This window comes from Triturus cristatus, chromosome 7 (genome assembly GCF_964204655.1).
Source record: "Triturus cristatus chromosome 7, aTriCri1.1, whole genome shotgun sequence".
Lineage (NCBI taxonomy): Eukaryota > Metazoa > Chordata > Amphibia > Caudata > Salamandridae > Triturus > Triturus cristatus.
The window spans coordinates 1,880,119,765-1,880,146,388 of record NC_140590.1 but is presented as its reverse complement, the minus strand read 5'-3'; the positions used below and the strand labels follow the sequence as shown (position 1 = coordinate 1,880,146,388).

At 55.0% G+C, this 26,624-nt stretch overlaps 2 protein-coding genes across 2 annotated transcripts in view; one reads left to right on the top strand and one right to left on the bottom strand.

The window, feature by feature from the left end:
- CASP2 (caspase 2) overlaps positions 1-26,624 on the bottom strand; it is a 338,496-nt gene that overhangs the window by 262,625 nt on the left and 49,247 nt on the right. The window lies entirely within an intron of this gene.
- LOC146813604 (uncharacterized) lies at positions 3,751-6,022 on the top strand. The gene is made up of 2 exons (XM_085620349.1): positions 3,751-4,822; positions 4,987-6,022. The coding sequence occupies exon 2, from the start codon at positions 5,074-5,076 to the stop codon at positions 5,863-5,865; it is 792 nt and encodes a 263-aa protein (XP_085476475.1). The 5' UTR covers positions 3,751-4,822; positions 4,987-5,073; the 3' UTR covers positions 5,866-6,022.

Here is a 26,624-nt window from a genome sequence, read left to right as displayed (position 1 = left end):
CTTTAGCACTGCTGTCCAGTGTAAAGTGCGTGTGCTCTCGGTGATAAACATGGTACGTTTGGTCTACACCTGTTTAATTTACCTGTCAGTCCCTTGTAAAGTGGCATCTCATATACCCAGGGCTGTTAAATTAAATGCTACTGGTGGGCTTGCAGCGCTTATAGCGCCACCCACCAAAGTAGCCTTTCAAACCTATCCCAGGCCTCTGTCATTGCAGGGCCTGTGCGCGCAGTGTTACTGCCGCTGTGACGTGACACCTAAAGTGTGTGCCATGCCTGTGACCTCCCTTTTACTGCATGTCAGTCACCCCTAAGGTAGGCCCTAGCTAGCCCTATGGGCAGGGTGCATTGTAGGTGAAAGGTAGGACATGTACCTTAAGTGTGTGACATGTCCTGTTAGTGACAAACAGCCATTTTGGTTTCTCACTACTGTGAAGCTGCCCTCCCATAGGAATGCATTGGGGATTCCCTGATAAGTGTTTCAGTGGTAATTCCTGATATGAGAGGAGCAGCGTGGTCAAGTTTGGTATATTTGGAATGGTAATAATAAATACTGAGCAATGGTGTGCGCAGATTTATTATAACTATTTTAGAAATGCCACTTTTAGAAGTTGGCATTTCTGTGTGCTATGTGTCTGCCTGCCTGATGTGAATTGCATGTCTGGCTTTTGAGTGACAGGGGCTGGCGAGGTGTGTGTGGCTCCAAGAGGGGCAGGTTGAGTCAGCGCTAGGCTGAATGGAACATCTGCATTTGGATTAGTGGGAGAAGTCCCTGGTCCCTGAATAGGTCTGTGCCTAGCCTGTACAATGCTGGCTCCGCCCCCTGTTGTGTGTCTGATCACAGAGCTCCCACCCGACGAAGGGGAAGAGGAGCCCTGTAAATAGAGTGCTCTAAAAAAAAAAAACAGAACCAGTTGGGACTGGTTCCCCCAAGCCCTGTGCTTTGTAGACAAAGAAAAATGTTAATATAAATATAGGGGCTGTGACCCCATGACGTTGTTGTGCTTTTGGGTTCCAAGAGGACTGCTGCTGCTGGGCCCCAGGAGGCTCCGCCACGAGGGACTGCCTCCCTGCTGGAGGGCCCTGTGTGCTGGCCTGCCAGGGCCCAGCCCTTGCCCCCCTGTTCTTTTGGATTCTTGCGCCTTGTGAGCGCTTTACTTTTATTACTAAAAGGAGCTGGCGTCTGGCAGCGCGCTGCTGAAGGGCCTGCCGAGGGAATCCAGAGCGTAGGGATTTCCCCCTTGCGCTGCTGATCAGAGTGGGAGCCCACCCGGCACTCAGCCACCTTTGAAAAGCGGGTGTCTACTGGCGGGTGCCCACCCCGCATTGTGTGCTTTAGCGGGATCCCACTCCGCGTTTTGCTCATCAAAGCGGGTGCCCACGCCGCGTTTGTGATTTTCAGCGGGAGCCCACCCCACTGTTTCCTGCCTCCGAGAGCCGGTGCCCACCCCGCTGTTATGTTTATGTTAAAGCGGGTGCCCACCCCGCATTGCACTGCCGAATGGAGCAGCAGGAAGCCAGGCAAGAGCCGTCTGACTGTGGGCGGAGCCCGTGGGGAGTCCGGCCGGAGAGGAGGTCCGGCCAAATAGTGCCTTTTGAAACGGGGCTCCCTTGAGTGTGGGGGAGCCCTGCGGTGTTGCCTGGAGGGGACCGGAGTGAGGAGGGAGCCTGTCGCCAGAAGACCGCCCCCAAAAGAGAGGCAGACGCAACCAAGGGACCGCGCTGCACACGGAGACGTCCGGAGGAGCGGAGATCGCGAGGAAGTCCCGGTGAGTGGGGCTATGTGGTGAGCTTAGTGGGTGGGGGGTGTCGAGGCACATTGTCGGTGCCTTCCCCCATGGTCACTTCCAGGGCACAGAGGTGGCCGGGCCCCTGTTTTTCTTCACAGCTGCGGGCAGCTGCACCGTGGGGGCTGAGTTTGGGAGCATGTTTAGTGCTCCCCAAGCACAGTGAGTGCCAGTCCTGGTTTGCTACACAGCTGCACCGCAGTCGCAGGCAGCTGCAATGTGGGTACTTTGATTTGAAGAGTCCCAGTGGGGACCCCGGAGGCACTAGTAGTGCCAGTTCTTTGCGCTTATGTGAGGAGCCCAGCTGCCCTGCGAGAGCGCAGGCAGATCCCACGTTTGGGTGGTCATTTCTTTGTGATAAGATAGGGGTGAGTTGCACCCCACGCCCCAGCGCAACTGCTCACTTTGCTTGCTGCATTGGCAGCCAGAGGACTAATTGGATCGCCCTGGAGTAAGCCCTGACATTTGGGACACAGGCCAGTTGGCCAGGGGGTCAGCTGTAGGTTGGGAGGGCGCAAGGCCCTAATGTGATTTATGTGATGCCTATGACAAATGTGATTTATGCACCATGATTTATGCCTCTGATGTTTATGCTTATGATGTTATTGCATAATGTGTTCATGTTGGCCTATTGCGTAATCTGTTTATGCTAATGAGGTGGGCCTATTGGGTTTATGCCTAATGTGATAATGCTAAGGTCATTATTCCAGTAGTTACTGCTTATGTTTTATATTTACTTACCTGTTCTGATGGTTCTGACAGTGGCTCGATTGGCCCTGTCTTGTATATAATCCCCTGTGAATATTGCCTGTTGCCAGTTGGCACAGTGTAAATGTGTGATTGTGTTTCTAATGTGTTTATGAAAATATAAAGGCTATTTTTTTTATATAACCTTGTGTGGCGTTCCTTTTGTGCTGTGCCTAGTGTGTTGCTGCTGTGTTCATGTGTGTTTGCGCAAACGCTTTACACATTGCCTCTGGGATAAGTCTGACTGCTCGTGCCACGCGACCAAAGGGGTGAGCAGGGGTTATCTTTGGCGTGTAATTCCCCAGCCCTGACTAGAGTGGTGGTTTCTGCCTAGCTTAGGCGCAAGCCCTAGCCAGCCAGAAATCCCATTTCTAACAAATATTCTAAGACCGGTTGTTGTACGCCCAGCTCACATTCTGTCATTTCCAACTATTAATACATTATGGGGCAGATATACGACCAATTTTTTGTGGTCGCAAACGAGAATTTGGCCCCTTTGCGACCGCAAAATAGGTCACCCCCATGTACAAACCATATTTTGTTAATTACTAACTTATTAGCGACTCGCAAAATATGGTTTGCGGCTCGCTATTAGGAAGGGCGTACCAAGGGCATCCCTTCCTAATAGCGAGTCCATCACCCATGTGAGATTGTTTTGCAACCGCATTTCCAAAAGGGTGGTAAGCCACTCACAAACGGGAAGGTTCCCCTTTGTGAATGGGTGCGTAAATATTTTTAAGAGCAGGCAGTGGTCCAGGGACCACTGCCTGCCCTTAAAAAACGAAACTGAAAAGTTTAATTTTTCTTTTTAGGTCGAGCCTAGCAGCAGCGCGCATGAGCTGCTCGCTCTGCGAGGCATGCTGTAGCAGAGTATGCTGTGGAAGCCTCGCCCCTCTCCGCTAGTGTCATTGTCCTTCATTATGAGGCTTGTTAGTCCCTCCATGTTACCGCCTTCTCGCCATTTGTTACCGCTCATAAGGACTGGACCTTTTACCTGGCACGCTACACAGACTGCTTTATCTAGTGAGTGAGCACTATTTGTTATTGACAGTGATGGGGACAATGGCGGCTGCCTTATTTTGTCGTATTTGCATGTTGAGAGTGGCACCTGCTTCAGGGACACCGCGCTCGGTTTATTATTATTTTTTTTTAATTTAATACAGAGCGCAGCACCTGCTTCAGGGACACCGCGCTCGGTTTATTTTATTATTTTTTTAAATGTCATACCGAACACAGCGCTCGCTTCAGGGACACCGCGCTTGGGTTTTCTTTTTCTTTTTTTCACTTTAATGAGTGTGGCACCCACTTCATGGACACCGCGCTCTGCAATGCAATAGGTGTTGCTTTGGCATTGTAAATTACAATGCCTTTTAATTTTTTTCATAAAAGGCATTGACATTTACAATGCCAATAGCTCCAAAACTCGCAGTTGCGAGACCTATTGCATTGTAAATGCTTGTTGTGCTCAGTCTCACTGTCTGGGACTCATGCCTTTGAGCACTCTACCCTTATGCGGTTGCATTTTGAACTTCTTGCTGACATTTAGGCGGGCTCCAGTATGCCACAGGTGCTCTTTAGTTCGGCAGTGCTAGCTGGCATGGGTCCCACTCCTATCCTGTGATCTGGAGTGTGCGTGGGCTCCTGGGCAGTGAGAAGCCAGCCTGAGAGAGGAGTTGCCTCCTTTCTGATACCAGCAGAAGGAGCGGTGGAATCAGTCACTGCACACAGTCCTCGACCACCCGGCTTAGCGGGTCTGACGAAGTTAATGCCTACTGACACGGTCTGTCATTAGACACTCGGCCCATCCGAGCCCCACTCTGACCCGGGGTGGATGATCACAGATTGGTTCGAACATGTTGATGCTCCTAGATCTATCTGTGCCCTTCGATGTACATGGCTTAGGCTGCATCTTCAAATGCTCAAATATTGGTCTGTGTCCTTCGATGCCCATGCGTCTGTCTGCAGCACCTGATGCTCTTAGATTGTTCTGCATCCTTCGATGAACATAGATCAGCTTGGAGCCTTTGCTGCCCATCAGTCAGTGCTCATCGCTCTGCATCCTTCGATGATCACAGATCAGTATCGAGCCTTTGATGCTCAGTCAGCGCTCATCACTTAGCATCCGTTGATGAACACTAATCAGTCTGGAGCCTTCGATGCTCATCAGTCAGTGCCCATCACTCAGCATCCTTCGATGAACATAGATCAGCATGGAGCCTTTGCTGCTCATCAGTCAGTGCTCATCAATCAGCATCCTTTGATGTTATAGCCTTTGATGCTCATCAGTCAGTGGTCATCAATCAGCATCCTTTGATGTTTAAGCCTTTGATGCTGTCAGTGCTCATCACTCCGCATCCTTTGATGAACATAGATCAGTCGGGAGCCTTTGATACTCATCGATCAGCATCCTTCAATCAACACAAATCAGCCTGAAGCCTTTGATGCTCAGTCAGTGCTCATCAATCAGCATCCTCAATGAACACAGGTCAGTCTGAAGCCTTTGATGCTCATCAGTCAGTGCTCATCAATTAGCATCCTCAATGAACACAGGTCAGTCTGAAGCCTTTGATGCTCATCAGTCAGTGCTCATCGATCAGCATCCTTCGATGAACATAGATCAGCCTGGAGCCATTGATGCTCATCAGTCAGTGCTCATCGATCAACATCCTTCAATGAACATAGATCGGCCTGGAGCCATTGATGCTCATCAGTCAGTGCTCATCGATCAGCATCTTTCGATGAACATAGATCAGCCTGGAGCCATTGATGCTCATCAGTCAGTGCTCATCGATCAACATCCTTCAATGAACATAGATCAGCCTGGAGCCATTGATGCTCATCAGTCAGTGCTCATCGATCAGCATCCTTCGATGAACATAGATCAGCCTGGAGCCATTGATGCTCATCAGTCAGTGCTCATCGATCAACATCCTTCAATGAACATAGATCGGCCTGGAGCCATTGATGCTCATCAGTCAGTGCTCATCGATCAGCATCCTTCGATGAACATAGATCAGCCTGGAGCCATTGATGCTCATCAGTCAGTGCTCATCGATCAACATCCTTCAATGAACATAGATCAGCCTGGAGCCATTGATGCTCATCAGTCAGTGCTCATCGATCAGCCTGGAGCCACTGATGCTCATCCGTCAGTACCTATCGATCAGCATCCTTCGATGAACATAGATCAGACTGGAGACTTTGCTGCTCATCCATCAGTGCTCATCAATCAGCATCATTTGATGTTGAAGCCTTTGATGCTCATCAGTCAGTGCTCATCGATCAGTCTGTGCCTTAAGATACTCACTCATAAATCGGTCTGGATCCAGTAATGCTCATAGATCGCTCTGTATCCTTCAAAGAACATAGATCAGTTTGGACTCAGTCTTCGATGCTCATCAGTTGGTCAATACTCATTGGTCAGTCTGTGCCCTTAGATGGTCATCAATCTGTCTGTATCGCAATATGTAGGTAAAGAGGTCTCCAGAGGCAGCCGTTTTTCCCTCTTCTATCCCTCCGCTATCCTTCCCAATCCAAATAACTGACCAATATCCACCACTCAAATTACTTTCATATTTCACTATACTGATTCACCACTAATCCTTTATGGGTTCCGGAGTAGCGCGTTACTCGCCGAAAAAGGGCTTCAACACCGCATCAAGCGAGATATATATATATACATATATACATACACACACACAAACCTCTGGTATCCCCCTGCTACCCTTTTCAATCCAAATAACCGACTAACATATCATCCAGCACTCAAATTACTTTCATATTTCACTATACTATTTCACCACTAATCCTTTATGGGTTATGGAGTAGCGTGCTACTCGCCAAAAAAAGCACTTCAACACTCCCTCAGGGATAGCCAGCACTATATAAATGCAGACCGTTTTCCATCTTCTATCCCTCCGTTATCCTTATGAATCCAAATAACCGACTAACCTATCCACCACTGAAATTACTTTCATATTTCACTATACTAATTCAACACTAATTCTTCTTGGGTTCCAGAGTAGCGTACTACTCGCCGAAAAAGCGCTTTGACGCCTCGTCAGGGGTAGTAAGTGCTATATAAATGCAATCACAATACAAATTACAATACCAAGTCTTCAAGTCACAACCACCACTGCTGTGCAGCACTGAGGACCAAGACCCGACACTCAGAGTTGCACCCGAGTTCACTGAGCCTGGGAGTACTGTCAGTGAATTGCACAAACCCTGAGAGGGTGAGGTATCAACTCCGGAAGGAATGGCTTACAACTATGACAACGAGCAACTGGCAGCCCAGTTGTGGCTGGATGTCGGCCTCATTAGGGAGGGCTTCGTGGGATGGCAACCCTGCAGCTCGGACCCCCTCACCACCTTTGTGGACCAAGGAATCATGGCAGGAAAACCCCTGAAGGCATCGCATCCACCGCATCCTGAAAGCATCTTCAGCATCCCTCATGCCTTGTATCAGGACCACGCCCATGATTCCCCTAACACCGGCTCAGCATCCTGAAAGCATCTTCAGCATCCCTCATGCCTTGTATCAGGACCACGCCCATGATTCCCCTAACACCGGCTCAGCATCCTGAAAGCATCTTCAGCATCCCTCATGCCTTGTATCAGGACCACTCTGTCGGAATCCATTGTAACACACATCAAGTGCCTAGAACTGCTGAAGGACGGCATCCTCTGTGAAGGTAACTGTTCTAGAGGACCTTGAGAACTTAACTAACTAGCTCCCTGCCGGAGTTGGTCCACCGCAATGACACTTACCCAAGTATTCTTTTATAACGTTTCTAAGTGTCCAATTCGTTGACTCTGCCACGGCTTCTTTGCGGTGGTGTGAAACGGCTCTGATGTATTATTGCTTGTAAAATCTGTATCTCCAGAACCTCCGGTGGATCCTTTTAATTCTAGTGTCTAAATTCTTTTAAAAATACAATCTATTTTTATAAATTGGTGTGGGATTTCTTGAGTGTCTTGTTGATTTCTTCCTCAATTGTTTTGATGTTCTTTAAAAGCTTTACACTTGCTCCCGTGTGAGCCTCGCTGCTCAGTGCCACAGCTACCCAGGGTTGAGCAGAGGGTTTTACAGATGAAACCTACTGGACCTAAGGGGGTTAGTAAGCACATTACATGGGGAGGTCGCACAACCGCACCATATAATACACCCCATTTCCTCCCACTCATGGATTGGTCTGCAGCGTTCGATGCTCATAGATCGGTCTGGAGCCCGCGATGCTTATTAACTGATCTCTAACCTTTGATGCTCCTTAATTGATCGGTATCCTTTGATGCTTATAAATCTGTCTGGAGTCTGTGAAGCTCATTAACCGATGTGTAACCTTTGATGCTCATGATCTGTTTGGAGCCTATGATGCTCATTAATTCATCTGTAGCCTTTGGTTTTCCTAGATATGTCTGGAGCTTTTGGCGCTCCTAGATCGATCTGTATCCTTTGATGAACACATTGGTTTCAGAAGCCTTTGATGCACATAGATTAGTCTGTGCCCATCAATGTTCATAAATCGATCTGTACCCTTCAATGCTCATAGATTGGTCTGACTCCTTCAAAGCCTACAGATCAGTCTGGAGCACTGATGCTCATTGATTGCTCTGTATCCGTCAAAGCTCATAGATTGGTGTGGAGCCTTTGATGAGCATAGAGCCATCTGTACCCATCGAAGTTCAGTGATCCATCTGGATATGTGCTCCGACAGTGGCCTGCAGCCTCTGAGGCTCATCGATTGCTGTGTATCCATCAATGCTCATAGATCTGTGTGAGGCTTTTGATGAGCATAGATTCATCTGTACCCATCGATGTTTGATCCGTATGTATTTTTCCGTGCACAGAAGTTGGCCTGTAGCCTCTAATGCGCACAGATTGGTCTGTGCCATTTGATGTTCATTGATTGGTCTGAAGTCTTCGATGAGCATAGATCTGTCTGTACCCTTTAATGTTCAGAGATCCATCTGTATTTTTCCGTGCTCAGGTGTTGGCCTGTAGCCTCTGATGCTCACAGATTGGTCTGTGCCCTTCAATGTTCGGAGGTCCGTCTGTATCCTTCAATGCTAAGAGATCTGTCTGTATCCTTCGATGCTAAGAGGTCTGTCTGTATCCTTCGATGTGCAGTGATTCGTCTGTATCCTTCGATCTTCAGTGATTTGTCTGTATCCTTCGATGTTCAGTGATTCGTCTGTATCCTTCGATGCTAAGAGATTTGTCTGTATCCTTCGATGTTCAGTGATTCGTCTGTATCCTTCGATGTTCAGCGATTTGTCTGTATCCTTCGATGTTCAGTGATTCGTCTTTAAATGTCTGTATTCCGGGACTGCCCTGTAGCTTCTAATGCTTACAGATTGTCCTATATCATTCAATGCTCATAGATTCACCTCAAGCCTTCGATGAGCACAGGTCTGTCTGTACCCATCAATGTTCAGAGAGTCGTCTGTTTATTTCCGTTCTCAAGGGTTAGCCTGTAGCCGCTGATGCTCACAGATTGGTCTGTATCCTTCAATGCTCACAGATTGTTCAGAGTTATGCTCATAGATTGGTCAATGTGCTTCAATGTCCATAGATAGGTCTGGAGCCTTCGACGAGCATGGATCTGTCTGTATCCTTCAATGTTCAGAGACCTATCAGTGAAGTTCCATGCTCCGGTGTTGGCCTGTAGCCTCATGTGCTCACAGATTGGTCTGTGTCCTTCACCACTCACAAAGCTGCCTGTACCTTTGATGCTGATAGTTCAGTCAGAGCCGTTCGATGGTCATGGATTGGCCTGTACCCTTTCATGCCATTAGTAATCATCCTATATCAACCCAGGCAACTTCTAGCTCCACTGGTTACTACCCCGCCCTTAAATCATATCCATCAATAACTCTCTACTTAAAAGCTATCATACTTGAAGGAATCTATTCCATCTTATCAAAGCATTTTAAACCATAACTGGTCAAAGAATCTAGAGCTCTTGTCTCCTGACGAAGAGAGCCGAGAGGAGGTTAACATTCACTGGGCACTTTGTACTTTTCTACGTTCCCTCAGTATAGAAAGTTCTGGTCTCCATTAGAACTCAGATCATTACCCTGCAGAGCTGTGACAACAAACGGCTTTGTTCGGAGAAGAAGGCACAACTCCCTCCAAGGGTATCCAGTCACACCCCAACCTGGAGTCTGTGACCTGTTGAATAGCGCGAGACTATACAATTCTGAGTCTTATTGTTCAATGTTTTCAATAAACAAAACCCAAGCATACAGAGGAGAAAACAACCCGTTATCCACTCAGAAAATCAGTCTACCAACAAGTTTTAGTTGCCTGATGTACCATGACCTACGTTAGAGGGGCAAGAGTGAAAGGACTCTTCCTGGTCAGAAAAAGTGAAACTAGTTACTTAACAACATCAGATCTACGAATCTGATAGACTGCTTTCAAATACCCTTCAAAACCTGATTGGTTTAAGTTTTTCCTTTTAAATTGTGTTAGGTTTAAATCAATGTTTCTTTTATCATCCTTGCATTATCCACAGTTCAATCAATTTTGCACTTTGCGATACACCTGCTGAGCGTTTTGTTGCTTTTGCCTAGCAACCACTGTGCCTTGATGCCTGCGGGTTCACAGCGCTTTATAAATCCCTTTTCATTCATTGTACCTTGATACGTGCAGGGTAAGAGCGCTTTATAAATCCCCTTTCATTCATTCATTCATTGTACCTTGATACGTGCAGGGTAAGAGCGCTTTATAAATCCCCTTTCATTCATTCATTCATTGCACCTTGATGTTTTCTTGTTCTCTATGGAGCCGTTCCGGTTGCTGTCGTGTATATTTACATTCCGTTTACACTATGCCTGTGGTGGATATAATGGGTTGTTTGCCCTTGTTTTAGGTATCTTTGTTTATTGTACAGGTTTGTTGGTTTATGTTGTATTTGTATTATCACGCGGTGCAAACAGACTCAAATAAACTAACAGCAGGCCTCAACCACCTCTCTCCGCTGCTACTAGCCCCGGGCTAGAACTTCCCCATCTACCTGCCTCGACACATGCCATCAAGGGAAGCGGCATCAAAAGACTAGAGATGACAACACGGCCTCTGTCGTACAAGTTCAACAGCCTCAGTGTTTTCATAAATCAACTCCAGTATTTGTCTCTCTCTCTCTGTGCACCACAAAAATGATTGACCTCACTAGTGTGCTAAGAAACATGCAGTGGTACTTGTTATAATGGTGATGATAAGTCATAGCAAAGTACAGTTTACTTTTGTAGAGATTTTATATTAATATCATTTACATTTGACACTGCGGAAATGTATGGATACCAAATAACAAAATACACCTCTCCGCCCATTCAGTGAAGTGGGGATGGCTGTTTTAAGTCACGGTTATGCTAACGCCAATTAAAGACCCACTATGATGTGGTACAAAAAATAGTGAAAGGTGTAATCACATATTTCCTAATACGTGATTACCAGATTTCTGATTGCATGCGTGTAAAATTGAGGCATTAGTTGAGGGGTGTAGGCACCCACCACAAATGATGATCAAAATCCTTGACACGGTGAATGCTCAAAGTCACTAAATTAATCTGAGCTCAACCCCCTGGATGCGACGGCACAGAGAAGACAGGGTTAACTTTGAGTCAATATCTAAAATATTTATACAGTACTAAAAAGGTAATCAAGTCACTTATTTCACAACTCCTGCACTGAATGTCGTGCACAGCCAGACCACCCCTTTCAGTGCGTAGCACACCCTCGGAGCAGAGCGCAACCCACAGGTTAACATCACTAACATATCATCCAGCACTCTAATGACTTTCATATTTCACTATACTAATTCACCACTAATCCTTTATGGGTTCCGGAGTAGCATGCTTCAACACCCCATCAGGGTTACAAGCGCTATATAAATGCAAACCTTTTTCCCTCTTCTATCCTTCCGCTATCCTTCTGAATCCAAATAACTGACTGTTAGAAAAGGTAGACGGACCGGGAGGGCCGGCCGGGGTCAGGGGGAGAGGTCTCCGGGGAGAGCCGTCTCCAGCGATCGTACAGACAAGTAACTTCCCCCCCACAGACAGGTATCACACACGGATAAGGTTCAGTGTTCTTTATAAGCACTTATTTAAGATACGGTGGAATGGTACAAGGAGGTCTGGACTCAGGGGTCCCCTCGATTAGAGTCTCGCAAGGTAGGGAAGGGGGTAGCGTGACAGTCTATTTACCAATCAGGTAGTTCGGATGAGATGATGACGAGCTCACAATCCTCGAGCTTGGTGGTTAGGTGGTACGGACCGCGGCAGCGCCAGCAGGTCCCGGTGCGGGTGGTCGATACAACGGGCCGCGGCAGCGCCAGCAGGTCCCCGGAAGATGTACGGTCCGCGGCAGCGCCAGCAGGTCCCGGTGAGGATGGTCGTTACAACGGGCCGCGGCAGCGCCAGCAGGTCCCAGGAAGATGAAGGTTGCAGAAGGCCGCGGCAGCGCCAGCAGGCAGGACGATGGTTCACAAGAGCGGCTACGGCAGCGCCAGTAGACCGTCAAGGTTGAGTTCACTCGGTGTCTCTCGACTCCAGGATACAACTGCCTTCCTGCTCCGGAGCTGCCTCAGTTATAGGGCTGGTGCCCTTTGATGTCCGGACCCTCGCACTGGGAGGTCGGAGGGTCCGGGATGAAGGTGTCCAGACACCCAGCAGGGGGTGGAGCCAGTGCCTGGGGGAGCTGGGGGCGATCGGCACCTGGCGGGGGAGAGTCCTTGATACTTCGTTCTCCCATTGACCTGCCAAGTGGTCCGCTCACCTCCTGGGTGGATGGTGGTGCCGGGATGTCGGGGCCGGCCAGGCCCGGGGTTAGGGTCGAGGTGAGGCCATGCGGCCGCGTGGTGCAGGGCCCAAGAGGGCGGCTTGACTCGGCCGGGGAAGCCGGTGGGGCTGGGCCCCGTGATGAGTAGGGGTCCGAGGGCAGAGGGTCCGTCGGGAGACGGAGTACGGGTGCTTGTCGCGGGGATATGCCAGGTGGGCCGGAGTTCGGGCCCTGTCGTGCGGGGGGGGAGCAAGCCGTCTGTGAGGCCTGTCCAACATGCGTCCCCCCCAGCTGAAGGCGGGGAGAGTCACCCATCTCCTTGGGGACTCTCTTCGTCGAGGCGGAAAAAGCGGGACAGGCCATCCGCGTTGGCGTGGTCTTGGCCTGGTCGGTGCTCCACGGTGAAGTCCATTCCCTGCAGGGAAATGAACCAGCGCAAGAGTTTCGGGTTCTCCCCCCGCATCTGCATCAGCCATTGCAGGGGTCGATGGTCGGTTTGTACCCGGAAGTGGGTACCGAAGAGATAGGGTCGGAGCTTTTTGATGGCCCACACTACTGCAAATGCCTCCCTCTCGATGGTGCTCCAACGCTGCTCTCGGGCCAGGAGACGTCGACTGATGAAGGCCACCGGCTGGTCATGACCTTCGGGGTTCAACTGAGAGAGGACGGCTCCGATGCCGTGGTCGGAGGCGTCGGTCTGCACCACAAATTCCCGACTGTAATCGGGGGCCTGGAGCACAGGGGCGGTGCACAGGGCGGCCTTCAGCTCCTCGAAGGCCGCTTGACAATCAGGAGTCCAATTGACCCGCTTCGGTTGGTTCTTGGATGTGAGACCCGTGAGGGGCCCCACGATGCTGCCGTAGTCCTTCACGAACCGCCGGTAGTAGCCGGTGAGCCTCAAGAAGGCTCGGACCTCGGTCTGGGTGACGGGGGGCAGCCAGGACTGGATGGCCGCAATCTTAAGTTGTAGTGGGGCCACCAGTCCGCTTCCCACTTGGTGCCCAAGGTAGGTCACAGACCCTTGGCCAATTTGGCACTTGCCGGCCTTAATGGTGAGGCCGGCCCGCTGGAGGGCTTGTAGGACCTCTTGGAGGTGACGGAGGTGGTCGGACCAGTGGCGGCTGTATACAGCGATATCGTCCAGGTAGGCAGCGCTGAATTCTTCGAGCCCCGCCAAGACCTGGTTCACAAGGCGTTGGAACGTGGCGGGGGCATTCTTCATGCCAAAGGGCATGACCTTAAATTGATAGTGGCCATCGGGGGTGGAGAAGGCTGACCGTTCCTGAGCCCTGGGGGTGAGGCCGATCTGCCAGTAGCCCGCCGTTAGGTCGAAGATACTAAGGTAGCGGGCGGCCCCCAGCCGGTCGATCAGCTCGTCTGCTCGGGGGATGGGATGAGCGTCGGTCCGGGTGACAGCGTTCAAGCCCCGGTAGTCGACGCAGAATCTCAGTTCAGGTGCGGTGCCGGGGGCAGCGGCCTTGGGAACTAATACAACCGGACTGGCCCAGGGACTGTCTGAGGGCTCGATGACCCCGATCGTGAGCATCTTGGCCACTTCCTCCTGTATGCAGGCCCGTACCCGATCTGGTACGCGGTAGGCCCGGTGCCGGACAGGGGGACTGTCCCCGGTGTCTACGTCGTGCAAACACCAAGGGGTGACCCCGGGGGTGAGGGAGAACAGGGCAGCGAACTGCAGCAGGAGGTCCCGGCAGTCCTGGCGTTGCTCCGAGGTGAGGGCGTCAGAGAGCCGGACCCCGTCCACGGAGCCGTCCTTCTCCTGAGTCTTCAGGAGATCCGGGAGGGGCTCGGAGTCTTCTTCTGTACCACTGTCTGTAGCCATCAAGAGGCTTAGTTCGGAGCGCACAAAGTGTGGTTTGAGCCGGTTGGTGTGGAGGACCCGAAGGGGGTTCCGGGAGGACCCCATGTCGATGAGGTAAGTGACGGGGCTTTTACGCTCGACCACTTTGAAGGGCCCCGTCCACTTATCTTGCAGGGCACATGGTTCGGTGGGGGACATCACCCATACTTGCTGCCCAGGCTCGAATTCAACGGAGGAGGCATTGTGGTCATACCACCTCTTCATGTCCTCCTGGCTGGCCTCGAGGTTCGCCTTGGCCATCTCCCGGAAGCGCCGGGTCTGGTTTCGTAAGGCCAGGATGTATTTGAAGACGTCTGGAGGGGTCGTTAAGGGGGCCATCTCCCAACCTTCCTTGACTAGGCTGAGGGGCCCTCGCACAGGGTGCCCGTACAGGAGTTCGAAGGGGCTAAAACCGAGGGACTTCTGGGGAACTTCCCGGTAGGCGAAGAGGAGGCACGGGAGCAGTACATCCCACTGGCGACGGAGAGGCTCTTCCAATCCCCCAATCATCCCCTTGAGAGTGCGGTTAAAACGCTCCACTAGTCCGTTCCCTTGGGGGTGATAGGGGGTCGTGAATCTGTAGGTGACCCCGCATTGTTGCCAGAGGGACTTCATGTATTTAGATATGAAATTCGTACCTCGGTCGCTGACGACTTCTCGGGGGAAGCCTACCCGGGAGAAGATCCCCATCAGGGCCCGGCCAACCACCGGAGCTGTCACTGTCCGTAGGGGCACCGCCTCGGGGTAGCGGGTGGCATGGTCCACTAGTACCAAGATGAACCTGTGTCCTTGTGCCGTGCGGGGGTCCAGAGGCCCCACAATGTCTATCCCCACCCTCTCGAACGGGGTGGTGACCACCGGGAAGGGCTGCAGAGGGGCCTTCAGCTTCCGACCACTCTTCCCGCTGGCTTGGCATGTGGAGCAAGATCGGCAGTGGTTCAGGACGTCATTCCTCATTTTCGGCCAGAAAAAGTGGGTCACCAGGCGACTGTACGTTTTGTCCTGGCCCAGGTGTCCAGCCAGGGGGACATCGTGGGCCAGGTGGAGCAGAAAGTCTCGGAAGCGGAGCGGTACCACCAGAACTCGACCGGCCCCCAGCTCGGCGATTCTTTGCTCGCTGTAGAGCAGGTCGTTATCCCAGTAGACCCAGTGGGTTCCGGTGGTGTCCCCGGCGTTTTGGGTACTGGCTTGTTGGCGGAGTCCCTCGAGGGAGGGACAGGTCTTTTGTTCCTGGCGGAACTGTTCTTGGGTGGGCCCCCCTTCTTGACGCCACTGGGCCAGATCCGGAAGGTCCTGGGGTTGCGCGTCTTCCTCGGTAGTCGGGTCCGGGAGGTCGGACTCGCCGTTGTCCTCTACCGGGGCAACCGGGGGCGGAGGTGCTGGCCATTCGGTTTCTTCTGATCGGGGGGCGGCCCGGGCGGCCATGGATCGGGTGGTTATGCAGGCCCAGTCCGGGAGGCCCAGCATCCCCAGGTGCTCTCTTTTCTCGACGGTGGCCCACGGGGAACTCTCGAGGTCATTCCCCAGGAGGCAGTCCACGGGGGCATCGTCCCGGACCGTCACCTTCAGTAGGCCGGAGACCCCTCCCCATTCAAACGGGACGCAGGCCATCTTACACATACTCTCAGAGTTATCTGCCGAGCGGACGGGGCAGAGAATGTTCGGCAGGATCTGCTCGGGCTTCACCAGATGACAGCGGACGGCCGTCACGCTGGCGCCGGTGTCACGCAAGGCCTCGGCTCTCTGTCCATTAATGGTCACCCACTGACCGTATTTTCTGGTGTTGGCGGGTAGGGGAGCCCGCGGAACCATGTCTCTTCCCCCTAAGCACGCCAGGACCATGGCGGCCGGTTCCCACCCTTGCTGGGCCGGCTCGTACTCTTCGGGTCCCTCCGATGATTGCTCTTCCCCTAGGGCAGCGGCAGCTACCTGGCGGGGCTTGGGTGTTTGGTTTAGCGGGCAGTTCGGGTCATTGGCGTAGTGGCCGAGTCGCTGGCATCGGTGGCACGTGACGTTGGCTCGGTAACCAGGCCGCAACGGGGGGTTGCCCCGGCCGGCCGGAGGCGGGGTGCTGGCCACGGGTGTTGTTGGTAAGGCGTCTCTCCCTCGCCCCTGGCCCCCTCCTCCTCCCCGAGGACGGTGCTGGCCTTGGTTGCTTCTGTTCTGGTCGTGTGGCCCTCTCCGGCCCACTCGGGTGCTTTCCCACCGGTCAGCTTCAGCGGCGAGCTGCCGGGGGTCAGTCAGCTTACTGTCGAGTAGGTGCTGCCTGAGCTCGACGAAACAGTTGTTTGACAGGTGCTCCCATACCATAAGGTTGAAGAGTTGTTCGTAGGTGGTGACCTGACTTCCCTTGATCCAACCCTCAAAGGCCCGGCTGAAATAGTTCACGTATTCTACCCAAGTTGTACCTGGGATCCGGGTGCAATCTCTGAACCTCTGGCGGTACATCTCGGGCGTGAGGCCGTAGCGGGTGAGGAGGGCAGCCTTCATGTGGTCGTAGGACGACATTTGGTGATCGGGGAGCTGCAGCAGGGCATCGCGACCCTCGTTGATAAATCTCCCCCAAAGTCCGGCTCCCCAATCACTCCGGTCGATCCGGTGGGAGGTCATTGCGATCTCATAGGCTTTAAACCACTGTTGTATGTCGTCTTCTCGGACATATTCGCGGACAACATCCTTGGGGATGTGAACTTTTTTCTCACTTGGCCCCGGGGTGTGTGGTCGCTCAGGCACCCCCAGTTCCTTATTCTGTTTGCGCAGTTCTATTTCCGCTAGTCGGCGCTCGTGCTCGAGCGTTATTTTCTTCTCTTCCAGCTCTCTCTGTCTCTGCTTTTCTTCTCGTTCCTCTCGAAGCCGCATATGCTCGAGGTTGAGTTTCTGTTCAGCTAACTTGAGTTCCCCATCCATCTTGAGTCGTGCCATCTCCAACTCGTGTAATCTGACTCTGTCTCTTTCTCGGATCTCCTCTTGCGAGAGGCCCATTCCCCGCTCCTCGGGAGCCGTGGCGTTCCCTTCTGGTGTGCTGCTGTTTTGGTCTGGTGTGACGCTGCTTTGGTCGGAGGGCCCTGTGACCCCAGTTTCTGTCCATGACTCAAGAGCGCGCTTTAGATCATCCTTGGTACTCAGGCCGGTGGTAGCAATGCCAAGTTCTATGCAAAATTGTCTCAGTTCGCGGTGGTTGTATTCTTCTAATTTCTCCATTTGGAATTTCTCGGTGGAGCTGCTATCTTTGGTCGACATCGTGCTTATGTCGTGGGGTGAGCTACTCTCTGTACGATTACGCGTTGATTCGGATCGCGCCGCTGGCCACCAATGTTAGAAAAGGTAGACGGACCGGGAGGGCCGGCCGGGGTCAGGGGGAGAGGTCTCCGGGGAGAGCCGTCTCCAGCGATCGTACAGACAAGTAACTTCCCCCCCACAGACAGGTATCACACACGGATAAGGTTCAGTGTTCTTTATAAGCACTTATTTAAGATACGGTGGAATGGTACAAGGAGGTCTGGACTCAGGGGTCCCCTCGATTAGAGTCTCGCAAGGTAGGGAAGGGGGTAGCGTGACAGTCTATTTACCAATCAGGTAGTTCGGATGAGATGATGACGAGCTCACAATCCTCGAGCTTGGTGGTTAGGTGGTACGGACCGCGGCAGCGCCAGCAGGTCCCGGTGCGGGTGGTCGATACAACGGGCCGCGGCAGCGCCAGCAGGTCCCCGGAAGATGTACAGTCCGCGGCAGCGCCAGCAGGTCCCGGTGAGGATGGTCGTTACAACGGGCCGCGGCAGCGCCAGCAGGTCCCAGGAAGATGAAGGTTGCAGAAGGCCGCGGCAGCGCCAGCAGGCAGGACGATGGTTCACAAGAGCGGCTACGGCAGCGCCAGTAGACCGTCAAGGTTGAGTTCACTCGGTGTCTCTCGACTCCAGGATACAACTGCCTTCCTGCTCCGGAGCTGCCTCAGTTATAGGGCTGGTGCCCTTTGATGTCCGGACCCTCGCACTGGGAGGTCGGAGGGTCCGGAATGAAGGTGTCCAGACACCCAGCAGGGGGTGGAGCCAGTGCCTGGGGGAGCTGGGGGCGATCGGCACCTGGCGGGGGAGAGTCCTTGATACTTCGTTCTCCCATTGACCTGCCAAGTGGTCCGCTCACCTCCTGGGTGGATGGTGGTGCCGGGATGTCGGGGCCGGCCAGGCCCGGGGTTAGGGTCGAGGTGAGGCCATGCGGCCGCGTGGTGCAGGGCCCAAGAGGGCGGCTTGACTCGGCCGGGGAAGCCGGTGGGGCTGGGCCCCGTGATGAGTAGGGGTCCGAGGGCAGAGGGTCCGTCAGGAGACGGAGTACGGGTGCTTGTCGCGGGGATATGCCAGGTGGGCCGGAGTTCGGGCCCTGTCGTGCGGGGGGGGAGCAAGCCGTCTGTGAGGCCTGTCCAACACTGACTAACCTATCCACCACTCAAATTACTTTCATATTTCACTATAGGATTCTCTGAGCGTCATTTAGAACCGTCTCATAAAAACCACAGTCCTGCACCCAGAAGCCTTCACTTTCTGTCTAACGATACTACCTTCTTCACAGCTTCCTTTCTCAGAGGCCTTCGCTTCCTGTCCCACAATTCCCACACCACTGTCATTGTGGGGTTTCCACTTCCATCTCCGCAGCAGCCCATCGCAGCGGCCTTCCATTCCTGCCCGAAAACATCGCCACCACGTTCACTAAAGGCTCCCATTCCCAGCGCGAAAATCCCTCCTTGGGCGCCTGCTTTACCTCTTTTGATCTTGAGAACCACTTAATCACCCAAGCCTCTGCCACCCCCAAATCGTCACACACCCCCCCCCTTCCTAGAGCTGTCTTCCCTCACCTCCAACCCTTTACTGATTATCACAGTACAGTTTACCTTCTGAGCCATCCTGGACTCCACTTTGTCATGCAAGGGTCGCTGTTATCCTAGATCACACAATCTCCCTTCTGAAAACCTCCTCCATCCCTCCAAGCCCTTACTGAGCCCCAACACTGCCCCATTTCTAGCTCCACGCTGCACCCTTCCTGATCCTGCACTGCTCCACACTGCACCCTTCCTGATCCTGCGCGGCTCCACACTGCACTCTTCCTGATCCTGCACGGCTTCACACTGCACCCTTCCTGATTCTGCGCAGCTCCACACTGCACCCTTCCAGATCCTGCGTGGCTCCACACTGCACCCTTCCTGATCCTACGCTGCTCCACCCTTCCTGATCCTGCGCGGCTCCACACTGCACCCTTCCTGATCCTGCGCTGCTCCACAATGCACCCTTCCTGATCCTGCGCTGCTCCACACTGCACCCTTCCTGATCCTGCGCGGCTCAACACTGCACTCTTCCTGATCATGCGCGGCTTCACACTGCACCCTTCCTGATCCTGCGCGGCTCCACACTGCACCCTTCCTGATCCTGCGCTGCTCCACATTGCACCCTTCCAGATCCTGCGCGGCTCCACACTGCACCCTTCCAGATCCTGCGCTGCTCCACCCTTCCTGATCCTGTGCTGCTCCACACTGCACCCTTCCAGATCCTGCGAGGCTCCACACTGCACCCTTCTGATCCTACGCTGCTCCACCCTTCCTGATCCTGCGTGGCTCCACACTGCACCCTTCCTGATCCTGCGCTCCTCCACACTGCAACCTTCCTGATCCTGCGCTGCTCCACAATGCACCCTTCCTGATCCTGTGCTGCTCCACACTGCACCCTTCCTGATCCTGCGCTGCTCCACACTGCACCCTTCCTGATGCTGCGCTGCTCCACACTGCACCCTTCCTGATCCTGCGCAACTTCACACTGCACCCTTCCTGATCCTGCACTGCTCCACACTGCACCCTTCCTGATCCTTCGCTGCTCCACACTGCACCCTTCCTGATCCTGCGCGGCTCCACCCTGCACCCTTCCAGATCCTGCGCTGCTCCACCCTGCACCCTTCCAGATCCTGCGCTGCTCCACACTTCCCCCTTCCTGATCCTGCGCTGCTCCACACTGCACCCCTCCTGATCCTGCGCTGCTCCACACTGCACCCTCCAGATCCTGCGCAGCTCCACACTGCACCCCTCCAGATCCTGCGCAGCTCCACACTGCACCCTTCCAGATCCTGCGCGGGTCCACACTGCACTCTTTCAGATCCTGCGCGGCTCCACACTATACCCTTCCTGATCCTGCGCTGCTCCACACTGCATCCTTCCTGATCCTATGCTGCTCCACACTTCACCCTTCCTGATCCTGCCCTGCTCCACACTGCACCCTTCCTGCTCCACACTGCACCCCTCCAGATTCTGCGCTGCTCCACACTGCACCCTTCCAGATCCTGTGCGGCTCCACACTGCACCCTTCCTGATCCTGCGCGGCTCCACAATGCACCCTTCCTGATCCTGCGCTGCTCCACACTGCACCCTTCCTGATCCTGCGCTGCTCCACACTGCACCCTTCCTGAACCTACGCTGCTCCACACTGCACCCTTCCTGATCATGCGCGGCTCCACACTGCAACCTTCTTGATCCTGCGTGGATCCACACTGCACCCTTCCAGATCCTGCGCTGCTCCACACTGCACCCTTACTGATCCTGCGCGGCTCCACACTGCACTCTTCCTGATCCTGCGCTGCTCCACACTGCACCCTTCCTGATCCTGCGCTGCTCCACACTGCACCCTTCCTGATCCTGCGCTGCTCCACACTGCACCCTTCCTGATCTCACACTGCACCCTTCCTGATCCTGCGCGGCTCCACACTGCACGCTTCCTGATCCTACGTGGCTCCACACTGCACCCTTCCTGATCCTGCGTGGCTCCACACTGCACCCTTCCTGATCCTGCGCGGCTCCACACTGCACCCTTCCTGTTGGACAGGCCTCACAGACGGCTTGCTCCCTCCCCGCTCGACAGGGCCCGAACTCCGGCCCACCGGGCCTATCCCCGCGGCAAGCACCTGTACCCCGTCTCCCGACGGACCCTCTGCCCTCGGACCCCTACTCATCACGGGGTCCAGCCCCACCGGCTTCCCCGGCCGGGTCAAGCCGCCATCTTGGGCCCTGCACCACGCGGCCGCATGGCCTCCCCTCGACCCTAACCCCGGGCCTGGCCGGCCCCGACATCCCGGCACCACCATCCACCCAGGAGGTGAGCGGACCACTTGGCAGGTCAATGGGAGAACGAAGTGTCAAGGACTCTTCCCCCTGCCAGGTGCCGATCGCCTCCAGCTCCCCCAGGCGCTGGCTCCACCCCCTGCTGGGTGTCTGGACACCTTCATCCCGGACCCTCCGACCTCCAAGTGCGAGGGCCCGGACATCAAAGGGCACCAGCCCTATAACTGAGGCAGCTCCAGAGCAGGAAGGCAGTTGTATCCTGGAGTCGAGAGACACCGAGTGAACTCAACCCTGACGGTCTACTGGCGCTGCCGTAGCCCGCTCTTGTGAACCATCGTCCTGCCTGCTGGCGCTGCCGCGGCCTTCTGCAATCTTTATCTTCCGGGGACCTGCTGGCGCTGCCGCGGCCCGTTGTAACGACCATCCTCACCGGGACCTGCTGGCGCTGCCGCGGACCGTTCATCTTCCTGGGACCTGCTGGCGCTGCCGCGGCCCGTTGTAACGACCATCCTCACCGGGACCTGCTGGCGCTGCCGCGGACCGTTCATCTTCCTGGGACCTGCTGGCGCTGCCGCGGCCCTTTGTAACGACCATCCTCACCGGGACCTGCTGGCGCTGCCGCGGACCGTACATCTTCCTGGGACCTGCTGGCGCTGCCGCGGCCCGTTGTACCGACCATCCTCACCGGGACCTGCTGGCGCTGCCGCGGACCGTACCACCTAACCACCAAGCTCGAGGATTGTGAGCTCATCATCATCTCATCCGAACTACCTGATTGGTAAATAGACTGACCCGCTACCCCCTTCCCTACCTTACGAGACTCTAATCGAGGGGACCCCTGAGTCCAGACCTCCTTGTACCATTCTACCGTATCGTAAATAAGTACCTATAAAGAACACTGAACCTTATCCGTGTGTGATATCTGTCTGTGGGGGGGGAAGTTACTTGTCTGTACGATCGCTGGAGACGGCTCTCCCTGGAGACCTCTCCCCCTGACCCCGGCCGGCCCTCCCGGTCCGTCTACCTTTTCTAACATTGGTGGCCAGCGGCGCGATCCGAATCAACGCGTAATCGTACAGAAAGTAGCTCACCCCACGACATAAGCACGATGTCGACCAGAGATAGCAGCTCCACCGAGAAATTCCAAATGGAGAAGTTAGAAGAATACAACCACCGCGAACTGAGACAATTTTGCATAGAACTCGGCATTGCTACCACCGGCCTGAGTACCAAGGATGATCTAAAGCGCGCTCTGGAGTCATGGACAGAAACGGGGGTCACAGGACCCTCCGACCAAACCAGCGTCACACCAGAGGAGAACGCCACGGCTCCCGAGGAGCGAGGAACGGGCCTCCCGCAAGAGGAGATCCGAGAAAGAGACAGAGTCAGATTACACGAGTTGGAGATGGCACGACTCAAGATGGATGGGGAACTCAAGTTAGCTGAACAGAAACTCAACCTCGAGCATATGCGGCTTCGAGAGGAACGAGAAGAAAAGCAGAGACAGAGAGAGCTGGAAGAGAAAAAAATAACGCTCGAGCACGAGCGCCGACTAGCGGAAATAGAACTGCGCAAACAGAATAAGGAACTGGGGGTGCCTGAGCGACCACACACCCCGGGGCCAAGTGAGAAAAAGGTTCACATCCCCAAGGATGTTGTCCGCGAATATGTCCGAGAAGACGACATACAACAGTGGTTTAAAGCCTATGAGATCGCAATGACCTCCCACCGGATCGACCGGAGTGATTGGGGAGCTGGACTTTGGGGGAGATTTATCAACGAGGGTCGCGATGCCCTGCTGCAGCTCCCCGATCACCAAATGTCGTCCTACGACCACATGAAGGCTGCCCTCCTCACCCGCTACGGCCTCACGCCCGAGATGTACCGCCAGAGGTTCAGAGATTGCACCAGGATCCCAGGTACAACTTGGGTAGAATACGTGAACTATTTCAGCCGGGCATTCGAAGGTTGGATCAAGGGAAGTCAGGTCACCACCTACGAACAACTCTTCAACCTTATGGTATGGGAGCACCTGTCAAACAACTGTTTCGTCGAGCTCAGGCAGCACCTACTCGACAGTAAGCTGACTGACCCCCGGCAGCTCGCCGCCGAAGCTGACCGGTGGGAAAGCACCCGAGTGGGCCGGAGAGGGCCCCACGACCAGAACAGAGGCAACCAAGGCCAGCACCGTCCTCGGGGAGGAGGAGGGGGCCAGGGGCGAGGGAGAGACGCCTTACCAGCAACACCCGTGGCCAGCACCCCGCCTCCGGCCGGCCGGGGCAACCCCCCGGTGCGGCCTGGGTACCGAGCCAACGTCACGTGCCACCGGTGCCAGCGACTAGGCCACTACGCCAACGACCCGACCTGCCCGCTAAACCAAACACCCAAGCCCCGCCAGGTAGCGGCCGCTGCCCTAGGGGAAGAGCAATCATCGGAGGGACCCGAAGAGTACGAGCCGGCCCAGCAAGGGTGGGAACCGGCCGCCATGGTCCTGGCATGCCTAGGGGGAAGAGACATGGTTCCGCGGGCTCCCCTACCCGCCAACACCAGAAAATACGGTCAGTGGGTGACCATTAATGGACAGAGAGCCGAGGCCTTGCGTGACACCGGCGCCAGCGTGACGGCCGTCCGCTGTCATCTGGTGAAGCCCGAACAGATCCTGCCGAACATTCTCTGCCCCGTCCGCTCGGCAGATAACTCTGAGAGCATGTGTAAGATGGCCTGCGTCCCGTTTGAATGGGGAGGGGTCTCCGGCCTACTGAAGGTGACGGTCCGGGACGATGCCCCCGTGGACTGCCTCCTGGGGAACGACCTCGAGAGTTCCCCGTGGGCCGCCGTCGAGAGAAGAGAGCACCTGGGGATGCTGGGCCTCCCGGACTGGGCCTGCATAACCACCCGGTTCATGGCCGCCCGTGCCGCCCCCCGATCAGAAGAAACCGAATGGCCAGCACCTCCGCCCCCGGTTGCCCCCGTAGAGGACAACGGCGAGTCCGACCTCCCGGACCCGACTATCGAAGAAGACGCGCAGCACCAGGACCTCCCGGATCTGGCTCAGTGGCGTCAAGAGGGGGGGCCCACCCAAGAACAGTTCCGCCAGGAACAAAAGACCTGTCCCTCCCTCGAGGGACTCCGCCAACAAGCCAATACCCAAAACGCCGGGGACACCACCGGCACCCACTGGGTCTACTGGGACAACGACCTGCTCTACAGCGAGCAAAGAATAGCCGAGCTGGGGGCCGGTCGAGTTCTGGTGGTACCGCTCCGCTTCCGAGACTTCCTGCTCAACTTGGCCCACGATGTCCCCCTGGCTGGACACCTGGGCCAGGACAAAACATACAGTCGCCTGGTGACCCACTTTTTCTGGCCGAAAATGAGGAATGACGTCCTGAACCACTGCCGATCTTGCCCCACGTGCCAAGCCAGCGGGAAGAGTGGTCGGAAGCTGAAGGCCCCTCTGCAACCCTTCCCTGTGGTCACCACCCCGTTCGAGAGGGTGGGGATAGACATTGTGGGGCCTCTGGACCCCCGCACGGCACAAGGACACAGGTTCATCTTGGTACTAGTGGACCATGCCACCCGCTACCCCGAGGCGGTGCCCCTACGGACAGTGACAGCTCCGGTGGTTGGCCGGGCCCTGATGGGGATCTTCTCCCGGGTAGGCTTCCCCCGAGAAGTCGTCAGCGACCGAGGTACGAATTTCATATCTAAATACATGAAGTCCCTCTGGCAACAATGCGGGGTCACCTACAGATTCACGACCCCCTATCACCCCCAAGGGAACGGACTAGTGGAGCGTTTTAACCGCACTCTCAAAGGGATGATTGGGGGATTGGAAGAGCCCCTCCGTCGCCAGTGGGATGTCCTACTCCCGTGCCTCCTCTTCGCCTACCGAGAAGTCCCCCAGAAGTCCCTCGGCTTTAGCCCTTTCGAACTCCTGTACGGGCACCCTGTGCGAGGGCCCCTCAGCCTAGTCAAGGAAGGTTGGGAGATGGCCCCCTTAACGACCCCTCCAGACGTCTTCAAGTACATCCTGGCCCTACGAAACCAGACCCGGCGCTTCAGGGAGATGGCCAAGGAGAACCTCGAGGCCAGCCAGGAGGACATGAAGAGGTGGTATGATCACAATGCCTCCTCCGTTGAATTCGAGCCTGGGCAGCAAGTATGGGTGATGTCCCCCACCGAACCATGTGCCCTGCAAGACAAGTGGACGGGGCCCTTCAAAGTGGTCGAACGTAAAAGCCCCGTCACTTACCTCATCGACATGGGGTCCCCCCGGAACCCCCTGCGGGTCCTCCACACCAACCGGCTCAAGCCACACTTTGTGCGCTCCGAACTTAGCCTCTTGATGGCTACAGACAGTGGTACAGAAGAAGACTCCGAGCCCCTCCCGGATCTCCTAAAGACTCAGGAGAAGGACGGCTCCGTGGATGGGGTCCGGCTCTCTGACGCCCTCACTCCGGAGCAACGCCAGGACTGCCGGGACCTCCTGCTGCAGTTCGCTGCCCTGTTCTCCCTCACCCCCGGGGTCACCCCTTGGTGTTTGCACGACGTAGACACCGGGGACAGTCCCCCTGTCCGGCACCGGGCCTACCGCGTACCAGATCGGGTACGGGCCTGCATACAGGAGGAAGTGGCCAAGATGCTCACGATCGGGGTCATCGAGCCCTCGGACAGTCCCTGGGCCAGTCCGGTTGTATTAGTTCCCAAGGCCGCTGCCCCCGGCACCGCCCCTGAACTGAGATTCTGCGTCGACTACCGGGGCTTGAACGCTGTCACCCGGACCGACGCTCATCCCATCCCCCGAGCAGACGAGCTGATCGACCGGCTGGGGGCCGCCCGCTACCTTAGTATCTTCGACCTAACGGCGGGCTACTGGCAGATCGGCCTCACACCCAGGGCTCAGGAACGGTCAGCCTTCTCCACCCCCGATGGCCACTATCAATTTAAGGTCATGCCCTTTGGCATGAAGAATGCCCCCGCCACGTTCCAACGTCTTGTGAACCAGGTCTTGGCGGGGCTCGAAGAATTCAGCGCTGCCTACCTGGACGATATCGCTGTATACAGCCGCCACTGGTCCGACCACCTCCGTCACCTCCAAGAGGTCCTCCAAGCCCTCCAGCGGGCCGGCCTCACCATTAAGGCCGGCAAGTGCCAAATTGGCCAAGGGTCTGTGACCTACCTTGGGCACCAAGTGGGAAGCGGGCTGGTGGCCCCACTACAACTTAAGATTGCTGCCATCCAGTCCTGGCAGCCCCCCGTCACCCAGACCGAGGTCCGAGCCTTCTTGGGGCTCACCGGCTACTACCGGCGGTTCGTGAAGGACTACGGCAGCATCGTGGGGCCCCTCACGGGTCTC

Bases quoted from the DNA above. Each gene is read 5' to 3' on its own strand.
- LOC146813604 (XM_085620349.1), top strand. From the start codon at position 5,074: ATGAACACAGGTCAGTCTGAAGCCTTTGATGCTCATCAGTCAGTGCTC.